The following is a 16,033-nucleotide window of genomic DNA, read 5'->3' as shown; positions in this document are numbered from 1 at the left end:
TATACGGTGACTGACAAATAACAATGTACAACTGAAATTTCACAATGTTATAAACTATTATGACCCCAATAATAATTTTTTTAAAAGTATGGGGGTGGTTTAAATGCAATAAGATTGGCAAAATGCTAATGATTCTTAAAGCTGGATTACCTTACCTGAGTACATGGGGGTTCATTATACTATTCTCTCTTATTTTGTATGTATATAAAATTTTTCATAGTAAAATGTTTTGTTAACATTATCATCTCAAAAAGAAAAGCTTAATTATGACATAACTTAGAGTAGATTTGGGGGGGGGGGGGTTGATCCTATTTGCAGTTCACCCAGCTTCTTGAATTTGTAGGATTATGTCTTTTGCAAAATTTGGGAACTTTTCAGCCATTATTTCTTCAAATACTCTTTTAAACCCACTCTTTCTGCTCTCCTTCTCAGACACTGAGGATACGAATTTTGGATCCTTTGTTAATTTCCTTTAGGTCCCTAAGGCTCTGTTCCTTTTGTATCCATCTATTTTCTCTGTGTTGTTCAAGTTGGGTAAATTCTATTGATGTATCCTGAAACTCTCAGATTCTATCTTCTGTCATCTCCATGCTACTATTGAGCCCATTCAGCAAGTTTTTAATTTCCATTATTGTATTTTTCAATTCTATAATTTCCATTTGTTTCTTTTTTATAACTTCTATTTCTTTTCTGAGATTTTCCATTTTGTTCATTTTTTTCAAGAGAATTTGTAATTGCTCACTGGAACATTTTTATCATGGCACTTTAAAATTCCTTGTCAGATAATTCCAAATCTGATTCATCTTGGTATCAGGAGTGATTGTCTTTTCTCATTTAAGTTGTAATTTTCCTGTTTGTTAGTATGACAGGTGATTTTTATTTTATCATCATCATTTTGGCTATTATGTTAGAAGACTCTGGGTCTTATTTAAATCTTTTATATTAGGACGTAGTCTCCTTGTTTAGATTTAGCACACAGGTCCTGGTCTACTTTTTAGTCTGTGGTTCTAATGACAATTTAATTTTCAGAGCATTCACAGTGGTGTTTCAGTCTGCTTGATTTTCTGTGGTGCCACTATGGTTCACACTGGTCGCTGCTGGTGCCTCTGGTGGAGGGAGATAGGAGCGGGGAGGGGAAGCCTCCTCACCTGGGCTACCTAGTACCTCTAGGTGGGGGAAAGGAGTCTCCAGGCCACAGGGACAAAGATCACTTTTTTGGCTAGGCACTTGTGGTGGTGGTAGCCCCCCTGCCAGGTCCCCTAGCCACCCAGTGTCTCTCCCTAGGAAGGGGAGTCTCATGCCCAACAGGAAATGAAAGAACTTCCCATGGCCACTTCTCAGTGATGTTCCCTATCAATTCCCCTTTGCTGGAGCCACCAGACTCGCTTAGTGTTGTCAGCAGGATTCTCATTCAAACTCAGGGAGGGAATAAGCCTACTTGCATCACATTCTGTTGCTATATTGGAAGTTGGGGCTTTGGGTCACCTTTTGCTATTGGGTAGGAGTCATAAGACACCCTGTCACTATGATTTACCTCCATTACTGGGGTCCACCCTCCTCTCTCCATTTTTCAGAGTTCTTACTTGGTTGCCTCTTGCATTATTTCCATAGTTTATAGCTGTACTTAGCAGAGAGGAGCCAAATTAAATCTCATGATACATGCAGAGCACATAAAGCAATGTACAGTATGTATAGGTAAAGTGCAACAAATATTATTAGTATTAATATTATGGAAAGTGATGAGATAAAAACACAGAAAAAATGGTATCAGAGGTCAAAGGAAATATAAATAACTTTAATCTTAATAGTTAACAGAAACTTTATGGAAGAAGTAGCATTTGAGCTGAGCTATCAATTTATTTATTTTTTTAATTTTTTTTTTTAGAAAGATTAGCCCTGAGCTAACATCTGCTGCCACGCCTCCTATTTTTGCTGAGGAAGACTGTCCCTGAGCTAACATCCGTGCCCATCTTCCTCCACTTTATATGTGGGACGCCTACCACAGCATGGCTTGCCAAGCGGTGCCATGTCCGCACCTCCGAACCGGCAAACCCTGGGCTGCCGAAGCGGAACATGCCCACTTAACCGCTGCGCCACCGGGCCAGCCCCTGAGCTATTAATTTAATAGGATTTTCTTTATAAAGATTAGGAGAAAATTTCTTACAATAAAATTAAAAATGTATTTGAGGGATCTTATTCTTCAAAAAGAGAGAGCATAAATAAAGGTAAAATAGTGATGTACAGGGAACACAAAATTATTAAAGTACAGGCTATATTAAAAAAAATGGAGCAGTGGAAAATACAGTTGGAGAGGCTTGTCGGGACCAAATTTTTGAGAACACTGGATTCTAGGCTAAGGAATATGGGCAATGGAGAATAATGGATTTTGAACAGGTCAAAGAGAAAGAAGAAAGCATGGAAAGAGAAAAGAAGTGATGGAGAGCATTGAAATTTTAAAGAGGATAAGAAGGCAATATTTATGTTAAGACCTGACATAGGTGCGGGAAAAGAGCATTCCAGACGGAGAGACTAGCAAGTGCAAAGACCCAGAGGCAGAAGCCTGCCTGGCTTGTCTGAGGAATAACAAGGAGGCCAGTGTAGCTGGAGCAACGTAAATGAAGGAGAAAGTAGGAGAAGATGAGGTCAGAGAAGATAAAGGGAGTAAAGGAAAAGATCATATTGTATAAGTCTTTTAAGTCCATGATAAGGATGTCAGTTATTATTCTGGGAGAGATAGGAGTCTAATGAGCAAGAGAGTGACATAGTATGACTTATGCCAGATCAAAGTGAATATTCAGATTATTTGCTATAATTTTAAAAGTTGAACTTGAATTCCTATTTCCCACTAGCTTATATTTGGCAAATTCTTGTTTTTGTGCAGAGAGCTAAGAATGGATTGTACATTTTAAAGGGTTATTGAAGAAGAGGAATAGGGGAAAGGGAGACGGGAGGAGGAGAAGAAGGAGGAGGTGGAAGTGGCGGCTATATATCACCTGCAAATGCTAAAATATTTACTGTCTGGTCTTTATAGAAAAAAAATTGCTAACTCCTGTCTTATACAATAATTTCAGAGATATTTAGTATTATTATTGAAATTAATATAATATTAGCTCACATTTTTATTGAATGCTACTATGTACCAGGCACATATTATTATTATTTTAATCAGCCCCCTGAGGGAATTGGTATTATTCCCAATTTAAAGATGAGGAAATAGATTTAAAGTGACTTAAGAGGCTTGCCTAATTTTTTAGCTAGGAGGGACTTGTTTGTATCAACCCAACTCTTCTGCCTACAACTAGTCTAGAAAAGCCAAAATAAAATACAAATAGCATCCTCAAGGCATCAGAGCACAGTCAAGCAGCCAGGGCTGGAAAGAACAAGAACCCAGGGTTAAGAGAAAAAATTGAAATGAACACAACATTCTGTGCTACTTTTTCTGTCAATGAATTTGCTACTGATTCATAACTGGCACAGGACAGATAGGATGAGAAGCAGAGCAGTTAAGAGGTTAGGAAACAGAGCGGAGCTTTCTGTAGTCTCAAGGGGCTGGGAGACAAAATTGGAATTTAGGGTTATCAGGCTAGGGGCTTTAAAGGCCAAGCAGGATCCCAGAGAGAAGAGAAAAACAAAGAAGCAAGCTTGAATTCACAGCTGCTTTTCCCCTGAAGACATTTGCCAATGTGTAAACAGTGGCCAAGAGATGAAGAAACCAAGCAAAAATTCTCAAAAAGATTTCCATTTTGAAAGTAAAATAGAGCTTTCAGCAGTCTCAGTGATGAAGGGAACAAAAATAGGAGCTCCTAGAAAAACATCACTAACCAAACTATTCTTGAACAAATATAAAACTATTTAAAAAACTGAACCCATAGGGGCTGGCCCCGTGGCCGAGTGGTTAAGTTCGTGCACTCCGCTGCAGGCGGCCCAGTGTTTCGTTGGTTTGAATCCTGGGCGCGGACATGGCACCGCTCATCAGGCCATGCTGAGGCAGCGTCCCACATGCCACAACTAGAAGGACCCACAACGAAGAATATACAACTATATACCAGGTGGCTTTGGGGAGAAAAAGGAAAAAAATAAAATCTTTAAAAAAAAAAAACTGAATCCATAATCTAAAACTTGTTCATAAAAAAAGCTCCAAACTGACATGGTTTCACCAGAGCATTCTTCCAAACATTAAAGGAAGAAATAATATCAATCTTACCAAACTTTGCCAGATAACAGAAAGAGGGTATTTACCCTCTTTAAGAGCCCACCTTATTTTATCAGGTCAGTATACCCTTTTTACCAAAAACATACCAAGAACATTACAAAAAACAAAAATTATAGGCCAACTCTCTCTCACAAACATGGATTCAAAATTCCAAAACAAAATATTAACAAATAGAATCCAATGATATACATTTTAAAAAGAAAATGTATCTTGATCAAATTTGGGAATGCAGGGATGGTTTAATACAGAAACAAAAATTAAACAGTATAATGCACCATACTAATAGAAAAAATGGGAAAAAATACAGGGATCATCTCAATAAATGTAGAAAAAGCAACTGATAAAAATTCTACACCCTTTCATGACTTAAAAGAGGAAAAAAGCCTTTAGTAAACAAAGATTAGAATGGAACTTCCTCAATCTGATAAAGGGCATCCACAGAAAACATTAGTGGTGAACACGCTGAACATTTTCTCCCTGAGTTCATGAACAAGACAAGGCTGCCTACTAGTACCAGGTCTATTCAGCACTGCACTGGGGATCCTAAATAGCACAATAACACAAGAAAAATAAAGAAATGCCATGGGATTGGAAATAAATAAACAAATTTGTCTTTATTCATTGATGAGCTTATTGTGTCCCTAAAGACTAAAAGAATCTTCAGACAAGCTATTAGAATTAATAAAAGAATTTAGCAAGGTCATTGGATATAAGAATCAATATTAAAAAAATCAACTGAATTTCAATGAAACAGCATAAACTATTAATAACATAAAAATTTTTAAAAATTGCTAACTTTTACAAAAACTTTTGCAATTTAAAGGAATAAATCTAACAAAACATGTGCAAGACCCCTACACTGAAAAGATTATTAAGATAAAGATGACTCAAATAAGTGAAGGACATACCATTTTCATGGATCGAAAGCCTCAAAATTATAAAGATGTAAATTCTCCTTATATTGATCTATAGTGAGAATAATCTCAATGAAAATCCTAGGAGAAAGTTTATTCTAACTTTTATATGAAAAGACAGAGCCAAGAATAGCCAAGATAACTCTGAAGAACTGAAGAACTTATATTATCAGATATCAAGACATTATAAAGCTGCAGTAATTAAAGTAATGAGTGTCATATCAGTGTTTCAGGATAGACAAACTGACCAACAGACCAGAACAGAAAGTCCTGAGACAAATCTACACATACATGGTCACTTGACTTATGACAAAGGTGACAATACAGTGCAAAGAAGAAAGAATGTTTATTTTTTTCAATAACTGGAACTAGTTCAATTGGATATCTATATGGAAAAAAATGTATCGACCTATAAATCATGCAATACAGAAAAATCAATTCCAGATGCATTACAGATCTAAAGGTAGAAAGTAAAACAAACACAACTTCTAGGAGGTAACAGAAGAAAATCTTCACAACCCAGGGGATAGACAAAGAGTTCTTAAACAGGACACAAAAAAACCACCAGCCAAAAAGGAAATGATCAATAAATTGGTATAAATGGAAATGATTGATAAATATAGAGTATTTTCATCAAAAGACATCATGATAAACCATAAACTGGGAGAAGACTTTTTCAACGCATACATTATATATATGTCCAAAATACATAAAGAACTCCTACCAATCACTAAGTGAAAGGTACATAATGAGTAGAAAAATGGGTAAAAGACCTGACCAGAGGATATCTGGGTAGCAAATTAAGAAAAGATCCTCAACCTGATGAGTCATTGGTGAAATGCAAATACTAAAACCACAATGAGATGCTGTTCCACAGTCACCAGAATGATTTAAAACAGACTCTACCAAGTGTTGGCAAGAATGTGGAGCAACTAGAACTTTCATACACTGCTGATGGTTGGGTAAAAATTGGTAAAACCTCTTTGGAAAATCATCTGGTTCTAGCTACTAACACTGAACATATGCATGCACACCCTGTGACCCAGCAAGCCACTCTAAGATATACACCCAACAAAAGACATCAGGAATGTTCCAGCAGCATTACTTGAAATAGCCAAAAAATGAAAATAAAACAAATGTGCATCTTCTCTAGAAAGGATGAATAAATTGTACATTCATTCAATGAAATACTAAATAGAATAAAAATGAATGAATTATTGCTATGTGCAATAATATGAATTAATCTCACAGAGAAAATTTTGAAAGACAGAAGCAAAACAGAAAATACATATGATTGATTCCATTTATATAAAATTAAAAAACAGGAAAAACTAAGTGTGATGACCAAATTCGGGACTGAGATGACACTTGCGAGAAGTTGATGACTAGGAGGGGAGCATATAGGGGCTTTGGGGGTGCTGAATTCTTCATCGGAAAGATGGTCACATGTATATATTCACTTTGAGAAAATTCATCAAGTTGTACTCTCATGATTTGTGCACTTTTATATATGAGTGTTACACTTCAATATTTTTTAAAGGATTATTAGGAAGAGGAAGAGAGAGAAGAGCGAAGAAAAAAAATGAGAGAAGTGCCTGATATCACATACCAGGTCTGTCTGACTACAAGCTTATGCTCTTAACCATTACTGCTTATTTATCTTTAGATATTACTAGTAATTTAGAAACTCTTTTAATTGGAAAGTGAGGATCTTAGTGAATAGGACTGATAAGAAAGCCCACTGTTGTAGGTCAAGGAACCAGCTCCTTTTAGGTCAGATGTGGCCTTCTTGACTTCATCTGACAGCAAGAGTTACGTTATTTTGCTCACCAAAGCCCAGAGATGACTTTATCCTTATAGGCTTATTCTTGTAGCTATTCCATTCACAGTTTAAGAACAAAAATCAACCATTCAAAGGGATATTCATTTTTCAAAAATTGGTGTTGGGACAACTAACTAAATAAATCTAATAAACAGGGTAACGCTTCTATAAACACAAATGACAAAGATTTAATCTTTGTTAATGTTTATCTATTACTATGAAAAACATGAGGTTTCAAAACAGCATATGAAACATAATATTATAATTTCTGTAGAATAGAATACACAAACCCACATTTCAATACAATGGGAAAATGGGGAAAGATCTATAAAGATATACACCAAAAGTTAACATAATTAACATAGTCATTGTTTGATGTTTATGAGTGGTTTTTCTTTTTTCTCCTATACTGCTATTTTCAATTCTTCTGATATGAACATGTATTACTTGAGTGATTAAAAGAAATCTTTAAAAAGTACCTATTATATGATTCCATTTATATATATAAAGTTCATAAATAAGCAAAACTAAGTGCTAGAAGTCAGGATAGGGTTATCTCTGAGGATATAGGTAACGATAAGAATGAGGCCTACGTGAGGCTTCTGGGATGCAGGTAATGTTCTATTTCTTGACATGAGTACTAGTTACTTAAGACGTTAAGTGTCTGAAAAGTCATTGAGCTATGCACTTTTCTGTATGTGTAATTCAATAAAAAGTTTACCAAAAACTCTAAGTAGAATGTTTTTGGCTTCCCTAGTATAATATTTTGCCAACTGCTTTGCTTTTTCTCATATACGGCCTATATTTTTTTCCTCTGTGGATCAGCTGTCTACGATCAGAAAAAAAAACTCATCCTTAATATAGAATTATCACTTTATTCTGAGCCAAGATTATATTAGCAACATTTTTAAATTATTTATAAGTTTGGTTTCTTACCATTTTCTTTTTCCCTTACAATTAAAATGGTTCTTTTTAAATTTACCCAAATGAAAGTCCTACTTATTTTAGTTCAGTTAAAGAAAATCTTATCGCATACAAATCTTGTGACTGTAACTTTAAATATCAAAACTTTTATTACAGATATTAATTACTAGTGATATCACTTATATTTACCTGATAATGAGGTTTATACCATTGCTTTAGGTCCCAATCCCAAAGAATCATCTGAAAAAAAAAAAAATTCACTCAGTTACAAACCACAACCAAACAAACAAATACATGTAAAGACAAAATGGAGCATTTTCAATTACAGATACCTAAAATTGCTTAAAGTTTGGGTGAGGAATTGAGAAGGTCAGAATAAAAATTCTCTCTAGACAGATTATTTCATTAATTATACAATCTCTGATTGAGAAATCAAAAGAACAGTCAGAATAAAGTCACTAAAATAAGCTATATTAGCCTTCAAAATATCGATTACCACAAAAAAAGAAAATATAAATCCAAAGTCATATCCAGTCACTAAAAATACAAGAGAAATTACAAATCATCAGACGCTCTCCCCCTCCCACCTTCTCCAAAAGATGGTCTCTGATCCTAAACCAGTGTCAATAGATGGCGCTATTTCCTTACCAATAAGGCAGTTCTGTCAAAAGCACTTCAAAAAGTTTGTCCTTGTGGTTAGATGAAGTATAAAGGAATGGATTTATAAAAAGCAACACACACTCCTTTTGATATTCAGATAATTAGTGATGGTTTTCCTGTTTGTCTCTTTTATAGGTTATCAATGGTAACTTCTTAGTCCCAGATTGGTCTTTTCCTGCCCTTCTTCCTAGCAGGCTTTCTGCCTGCCTCCCTTTCCAAGAGTTACTTTGCTCAAGAAAATAAAATCAGCTTTAATTTAGCAAGCTTAACTGCTATCTATGATAAATCCTAAATTTCTTTTAAGTTTGCTTAGTTAATAAACAGGTCTCCTCCTTTTGCCTAAATAATTTATTATAACTGTGATTTTCTACATAGCTTTGACCCCTCGTCTTGAAACAAGCCTATTTAATTGATAACATAATCACACAATTTCCATATATTTAATGATTTGTGTTGTTTCTTGTCCTTGGTCTTAAATCTCCTGGTTGCAAAAGATCTTAAAATATTACCTACTCTATCACTGGTCAAATATTTTATCAGGAGTTGGCAGTTTTTTTCTGTAAAGGGACAGATAGTAAATATTTTAGGCTTTGCAAGCCACATAAGGTCTCTGTGGCATATTCTTTGTTTTTTGTTTTTGTTTTACAATCCTTTAAAATGAAAAAAAGAAGAAAAAAAGCATTCTTAGCTCGAGGGCCATATAAAAACATGCTGCTGGCAGGATTTGGTCAATGAGCTGAGGTTGCTGACCTCTATTTTAGATTCCTTAATACACCCACCCCGAATCACACAAAAAATTGTCAGTCATCATCATCACCATGTCCTTGTCAACACTCTTGCAGGTCATCTCTTGCCAGTGGAGAGAAACCTATTCCTTCCCCAAGAAAATCCAGACATACCAAAACCACTTAGAAAACTCACAAACCCGTGCCCACAAAACGGCTATGGTGTGGAGCTACATGCAAAGTGTGTCATATGTGAGGAGACTCGCTAAAGTTCTGCAGGATTTCATAGGGCCCTAAGTGTGGTCCTGATAGAATTATTTCAGGTTGTGATTTAACCGGTATACATTCTAGATCTAGAGACATTAATTAATGTAGTTTAAGATGTTAACAACTTCCTAAGAATACTCACATTAAGATTAACATAACTTAAAATCCCTGAGTTTCCTTTATACTTGATATTGCTACGCTCCATTTTCTCCATGCTATTCTTATACAATTGGCTTTTAGACCTAACTACAATACTTTTCTTCTGTCCTGATATTAGCCTGTTAAAGTTTCTTTGGAGATTGAGGATGTCAACTAGCCTATTCACCATTCTTCCCATCGTCACAACATCTGTGAATCTGATATTTTCTTAAGTGGACCAATAAAAGTACAGAACAGACAGGAGTGAAGACAGTCACATGACGTGTCACTAAAAATTACCTACAAGATAGACATCAATTCATTAATTTGCATTCTGAATCTACAAACTTGCCTAACTATACTGTCATCCAATCCATACTTCTACTTTTCTTCTACAAGGATAACATCAAACGATGACAAATGCATAAACCTCATTTCCCCAATTTATTAGTCTAAGCAGAAGCTGACTTTTTGTTAACTCAAGCATACTTTCATCAGGATAGTTTCTGAGGATTGAGTCAGTTTTCCTTACCCCCAACTCCATTCACCATGATTAAATAAATATTATCTTTTTAAATAGTCACACTCTAATATCAAAAGCCGTATTTGTATTCCTATCATGCATTCTTAACAGGAGTCCTATCACTCCCAAGAAGGTGAAAATTGGTTCTTGGGAGCAAAAAAAAAAAAAAATCCTTAAAAACCTTAAAGGTTTGTGGCCCTCCAAATACCACAGTACACAAACAGATATACTGTAAATCTCTGGTATTAAAATTTCATAGATAGGGTGGGATGATTTAGGGGAAAAAAAATCTCTAAAAAGTCTCTTTAGGGGGGTGATAGTGAAAATAAGGTTGAGAAACACTGATGATGTAAAGTAGTTCTGCTCCCGGCAGAACATTAGATCACACTCCGAGAAAGTTCCCTAACGCACTGAGGCCATCCTGAGGCTGCCTACTCAGAAGCTGCTGCTAACATGAAGTCACGTACACCCTATTTTAACTGTAGTCTTAAGAGATCTCTGAAAACCTTACTATGTACGATGGGTGTTTTTTTCTTTATGCTTACTCTTTTTAGATCTCTTTACCGTAGTATTTTGTATTACAGACCATCCCCACTCCTCCCTGGCCCTTCATCCCATTATCATGGTTTTCTCTCACTTCTACTTACTAGGTTGGCTTTGAATTAACTCTTAAGCAGCAGCTCATTCTTATTTGCAGTCAATTTCTCTAGGATGAAAAAATACCTTTAACCAGAAAGTAGGTCTTAGTCTGAAATCTCTTGCACATTAGGAACTGAAAACAGATATAGTCAAAGCTACAAATTGCTAGTGGACTGCCTTCTGTATAATTCGAACAACTAGAATATTAGACATTTTGAGAAAACAAAATTTTCTGCATAAGGAGTGGAAGATGTATGATCCAGGAATTCTGCAGCTAGGTACATCTTAGAACAGTGTTATTAAAAGTGTGGTCCAGGGGCCTGCCTGGTAGTATCATGAATGGGTTTGCACATTCTGCTTTGGCAGCCTGGGGTTCACAAGTTCAGATCCCAGGCATGAATTTACACAGTACTCGAAGCCATGCTGTGGTGACGTCCCACAGACAAAAAACACAGGAAGATTGGCACAGATGTCAGCTCAGTGACAATCTTCCTCAAGTAAAAAGTAGAGGATTGGGGCTGGCCCCGTGGCCAAGTGGTTAAGTTTGCACGCTCCACTGCAGGCGGCCCAGTGTTTCGCTGGTTCGAATCCTGGGCACGGACATGGCACTGCTCATCAAACCATGCTGAGGCAGCATCCCACACGCCACAACTAGAAGGACCCACAACGATGAATATACAACTATGTACTGGGGGGCTTTGGGGAGAAAAAGGAAAAAAAAAAAGCAGAGGATTGGCAACAGATATTAGCTCAGGGCCAATCTTCCTCACCAAAAAAAAAAAAAAAAAAAGTGTGGTTCACAATAAGATAAACACAGAAATTAAGAGTAAATGTTCAGAAATTTTCATAGCAATTTGACATTGTTGAGACATTTTTATTGTATTTTACAAAAGCATCAATCTACAACAGATTGGGGGAAAAATTCCAAAGCTCAATTCTTTACTATATAGTTTGACACCAGGAGACAAGAACACAAATGCATGTAGCTGTACTGTTTGGGGTAGCAAGAAAACTAGACACAATCCATGTGCCCACCAATAACAAAATGGAGAAATTTCGGTATAACCATACAGTGGAATACAACAGTGAAAATGAATGAAGTATGGCTATATACCATATGAATGAATCCCAGAAACAAATGATTAATAAGAAACGCAAGTCACAGAAGGATACACACAGTATAATTTCATATGTGTAAAATAAAATATACATTGAAATACTTTTAAGGAACATAAATATATGGAAACTATAAAGAAATTCAAGATGGTGATCATCTCTAAGGGAGAAGAAAAGGACACTGGATTGGAATGGCACAGAGGGACTTCAAAGTTATTGGTAATGTTCAAAGTTAATGGTAATGGTGGGGAGATGGTGTTTGTTATCCTTAGTCTCTATACTTGATGCATATTTTATAGGTATACATTCAGCTTTAATAAAAAATTAAGAATTTAGGAAGGTAAAGAAGTAGAGACAATGACTAGAGAAAACTCTAGAGAAATTGTGCTGTGAAAGGCTAGAATGAAATGGAGCAATAGTTGGAAAAAAAATGAGGATAATACTTTTGTTGTTGTTAACATGGTGGGTTCTAGAGCTTGTGTGTACTTGATAGGAATGATCCAGGACAGTAGGAGAACTAATGATGTAGGACAGTGAGAGATATATGCAAAGGAGAAAAATCCATAGCGAAAATGTTGCTCAATGTCTCTATAATATTAGCACTTAGATAAAAATTTAAACTAGGAAACAGTAACAGAGTATTAGCCGTTATTTATCAGATTCTGATCTGTGAATCACTAGTTGTTCATCAGGGTCTCGAATATTTAGAGGGAAAAAAGAATCGATTTAGTTTACATATATTTCAAAATTGTAAAATGTAAGATTAATTCTGATATCCACAGAAATCTCATCATCACCTTGATAACCATTATATTCTCAAAAGCTGGGCAGGTGCCCTAAAGCCTACATTGTTCTGTAATAGTACAAATCATCTTAGCTAAAGTATTTTCAGGTCATTCAAATATTATTGTTTATATCAGTTAAATTTGCATTTCATTGTGTTGCATTATATCCCTAATCAAAATAATAAATGGCTCAAAATTGGTTTCCTAAAGCTTAAAATATTAATAAAAACCGTAACATAAATAACTCAGAATAAATGCTAAGCATAGACCAAAAATAAGCCTTAATGCAAGCAGAATACTAATCTGTGCATGTCATAATACCACACAAACCCATAAAAACAAAAATATTACTAAGACATACAACAGTGACTATCTAAAAGCTGGATTTTTTTTTAGACTTGCAATTCATTGACCCTATATTCTTCTGCATGTTGCCCACTTTGAAACTTTACCAAATAATGATAGGAAGCCATGGAAACTTTTATGACATATTCAAACAAAACTTTTAATAAAAGCCTTTTTGGTAAATCAATAAATAGAATTTTTATTGAATAAGCACAAAATGCTTTCTTATGTGAAACTAAAGATTTTTGTTCTTAAAACAAGAGACAAAAACTATAGAGGAATCATTCAGATTCTGTGCTTCTCATAGCAAAAGGACGTTAAAATAAAAAAAGACAAACTATTGCCAAGACACTTGTAATACTAGCCTCATAGATGATAAACATTACACTGGAAGAGAGAACAAATCAAATAACATCCAAAATGTATTTACAAATGACATCCTAGGACATCACAGAATTTAAAAAGCATATAATGTAAATAATTACTGTCACATTCATACACAGCAGATACCTTACTTTATTACTGGAGAAACGAACTCATGTGTTGAGTCCAAATGAGCTCGTGGTGAGTGTGCAATACATATGAGGAAGGATGGTAGACAACTTTTATGTGTTTATCACAGAAAAACCCATACTACAAAAGATGATTTTTTCTCCTATTTAATGTTTATTTTGTGAACTATGATAAAGACTGGAAAAAGTGTGTTGGAGTCAGCTCAGAGAATCAGGTTATCTGTACAGCAAGGAAGAACTCTGCTAAACAATAAGAGTATCTCCTAACTACAAACCTACGTGCTACTTTATTCACAGAAAATAGCTGGTGGTTAAAACACAGATACTGGGCCTGATCCAGTGTTAAAGAAATAGCATAAATGTAAATGCACTCAGTTTTTAGCCACAGAGTATACATCCTCTAAGTGTGCTGTGGAAAAATGGAGCAAATATAAAAGTACAAAAAAACAAATATAGAGGTCAGCCCAGTAGCATAGTGGTTAAGTTCACGCTCTGCTTCAGCAGCCCAGGGTTTGCAGGTTTGGATCCCAAGTGCGGACCTACACACCGCTCATCAAGCCATGCTGTGGTGGCATCACACATACAAAAAATAGAGGAATCTTGGCACAGATGTTAGCTCAGGGTCAATCTTCCTCACCAAAAAAAAAAAAGCAAAGAAAATATACAAGCATAAACAGTAAATATAACAGTATTTTCTTCAATAAAATGCAAAGAATTTCTATTTCTCAAGCTTTTAAATATAATAATGTCCATTAACTTAGCAATTGACACAGCCCTAAAAATAATCTTCAGTGAGAAATATCTACAATTCCAGGGTCCATGCTGAATCTGACTATGCAGAATCAACAGCCAAAAAGCACTTGCTGTCTTCTGTCATAAATTATTATTTTGCTTGGGTTTTTCCAATTTAAGAGAATTAGAGAAAATAAAAAAATTTGGTTGGATATAGAATGAACCAACAACACAACCTATTCACTCATCACTGAGCTGAAGTAGAGATACCTTTAATATTGCAATGTTCACTGATATAAAAATACTGTAATTTTTTAGTTTTTAAAAATTATGGTGAATCATTTTTATACATTTATTTAAAACTAGTGGGGGCCTACCATGCATACTGAATATATAGTGGATGGTACATGGATATTAAAAGTTTAAGAAACATTTGTAGAAGCATTCATTCCTCTTACATAATAATCTGTAGCTCTTTTAAAATCTTATTTCCAAGTAGCAGACAGTATATGTTCTGTATATACATTGTGCCCAAGTCAGCAAAACTTCAGGCATCTAATCTTCAATCCCAATACCAAAGTAGATCCTGTAAATAATTTAAATATAAAAATAAATAAATAATATAGCTAAATTCTGAATTTTAGTAAAAAATAGAAATTATAGTGACTACAGTATGTTCTCAAAACATGGTTCTGTTATACTGTAAGACATCCTTTAATGAAAGTATGAAATTTTAATTTGCTGCTTTTAGGAGCTTCCATTATTATACAGTCAGGAATTGTTTAACAACAGGGATACGTTCTGAGAAAGGCATCGTTAGGGAATTTCACTTTTGTGTGAACATCATAGAGTATACTTACACAAACCTAGATGATACAGCCTCCTACACACCTAGGCTACATGGTATAGTCTATGCTCCTAGGCAACAAACCTGTACAGCATGTTACTGTACTGAATACAGCAGGCAACTGTAACACAATGGTATCTGTGTATCTAAACATAAAAAAGGTACAGTAAAAATACAGTAAAACATTTTTTTAAAAATCATACACCTGTATAAAGCCCTTACCATGAACGGAGCTTCCAGGACTGGAAGTTGCTCTGGGTGGTGAGTCACTGAGTGAGGGGTGGGTGAATGTGGAGGCCTAGGACATTACTGGACACTACTGTAGACTTCATCAACGCTCTACATTTAGGCTACACTAAATTTATTTAAAAATTTTCCTTTCTTCAATAATAAATTAACCTAAGCTTACTGTAACTTTTTTACTTTATAAACTTTTAATTTTTTAAAATTTTTTGACTTTTGTAATAAGACTGAGCTTAAAAGACAAACATTCTGTGGCTGTACAAAAATTTTTTTTCTCTATGTCGTTATTCTATAAGGTTTTCCTACTTAAAATTTTTTTTTTTTTTTACTTTTTAAACTTTTTTGTTAAAAACTAAGACAGAAACACACACATTAGCCTAGGCCTAGACAGGGTCAAGATAATCAATATCATTGTCTTCCACATCCATATCTTGTCCCACTGGAAGGTCTTAAGGGGCAATAACATGCATGGGGCTGTCATCTACTTTGAGAGCATTGCCTTCTTCTGGAACAGCTCCTGAAGGACCTGCCTGAGGTTCTTCTTGAGGAGCTGTCACTCTTTTCAGAAATATGTCCATAGAGGTTTGCTTGGTTTGTTTCTTTTCTTCATCATAGACTTGCTTGTAAG

The 16,033-nt window shown here is 35.1% G+C and overlaps 1 protein-coding gene across 3 annotated transcripts in view; it reads right to left on the bottom strand.

Moving 5' to 3' along the window:
* PDE3B (phosphodiesterase 3B) overlaps positions 1-16,033 on the bottom strand; it is a 184,412-nt gene that overhangs the window by 75,327 nt on the left and 93,052 nt on the right. For all 3 annotated transcript variants that reach the window (XR_011541637.1, XM_008530690.2, XM_070626410.1), the window contains exon 2: positions 8,063-8,113. Coding sequence is in view for 2 of the 3 variants with exons in the window: in XM_008530690.2 (XP_008528912.2) it covers positions 8,063-8,113 (51 nt within the window). In the remaining variant the exon portion in view is untranslated. The remainder of the gene's footprint in view (positions 1-8,062; positions 8,114-16,033) is intronic.

Source organism: Equus przewalskii, chromosome 6, assembly GCF_037783145.1.
Source record: "Equus przewalskii isolate Varuska chromosome 6, EquPr2, whole genome shotgun sequence".
Taxonomy (NCBI): Eukaryota; Metazoa; Chordata; class Mammalia; order Perissodactyla; family Equidae; genus Equus; species Equus przewalskii.
This window is presented reverse-complemented; position numbering and strand designations above follow the sequence as displayed.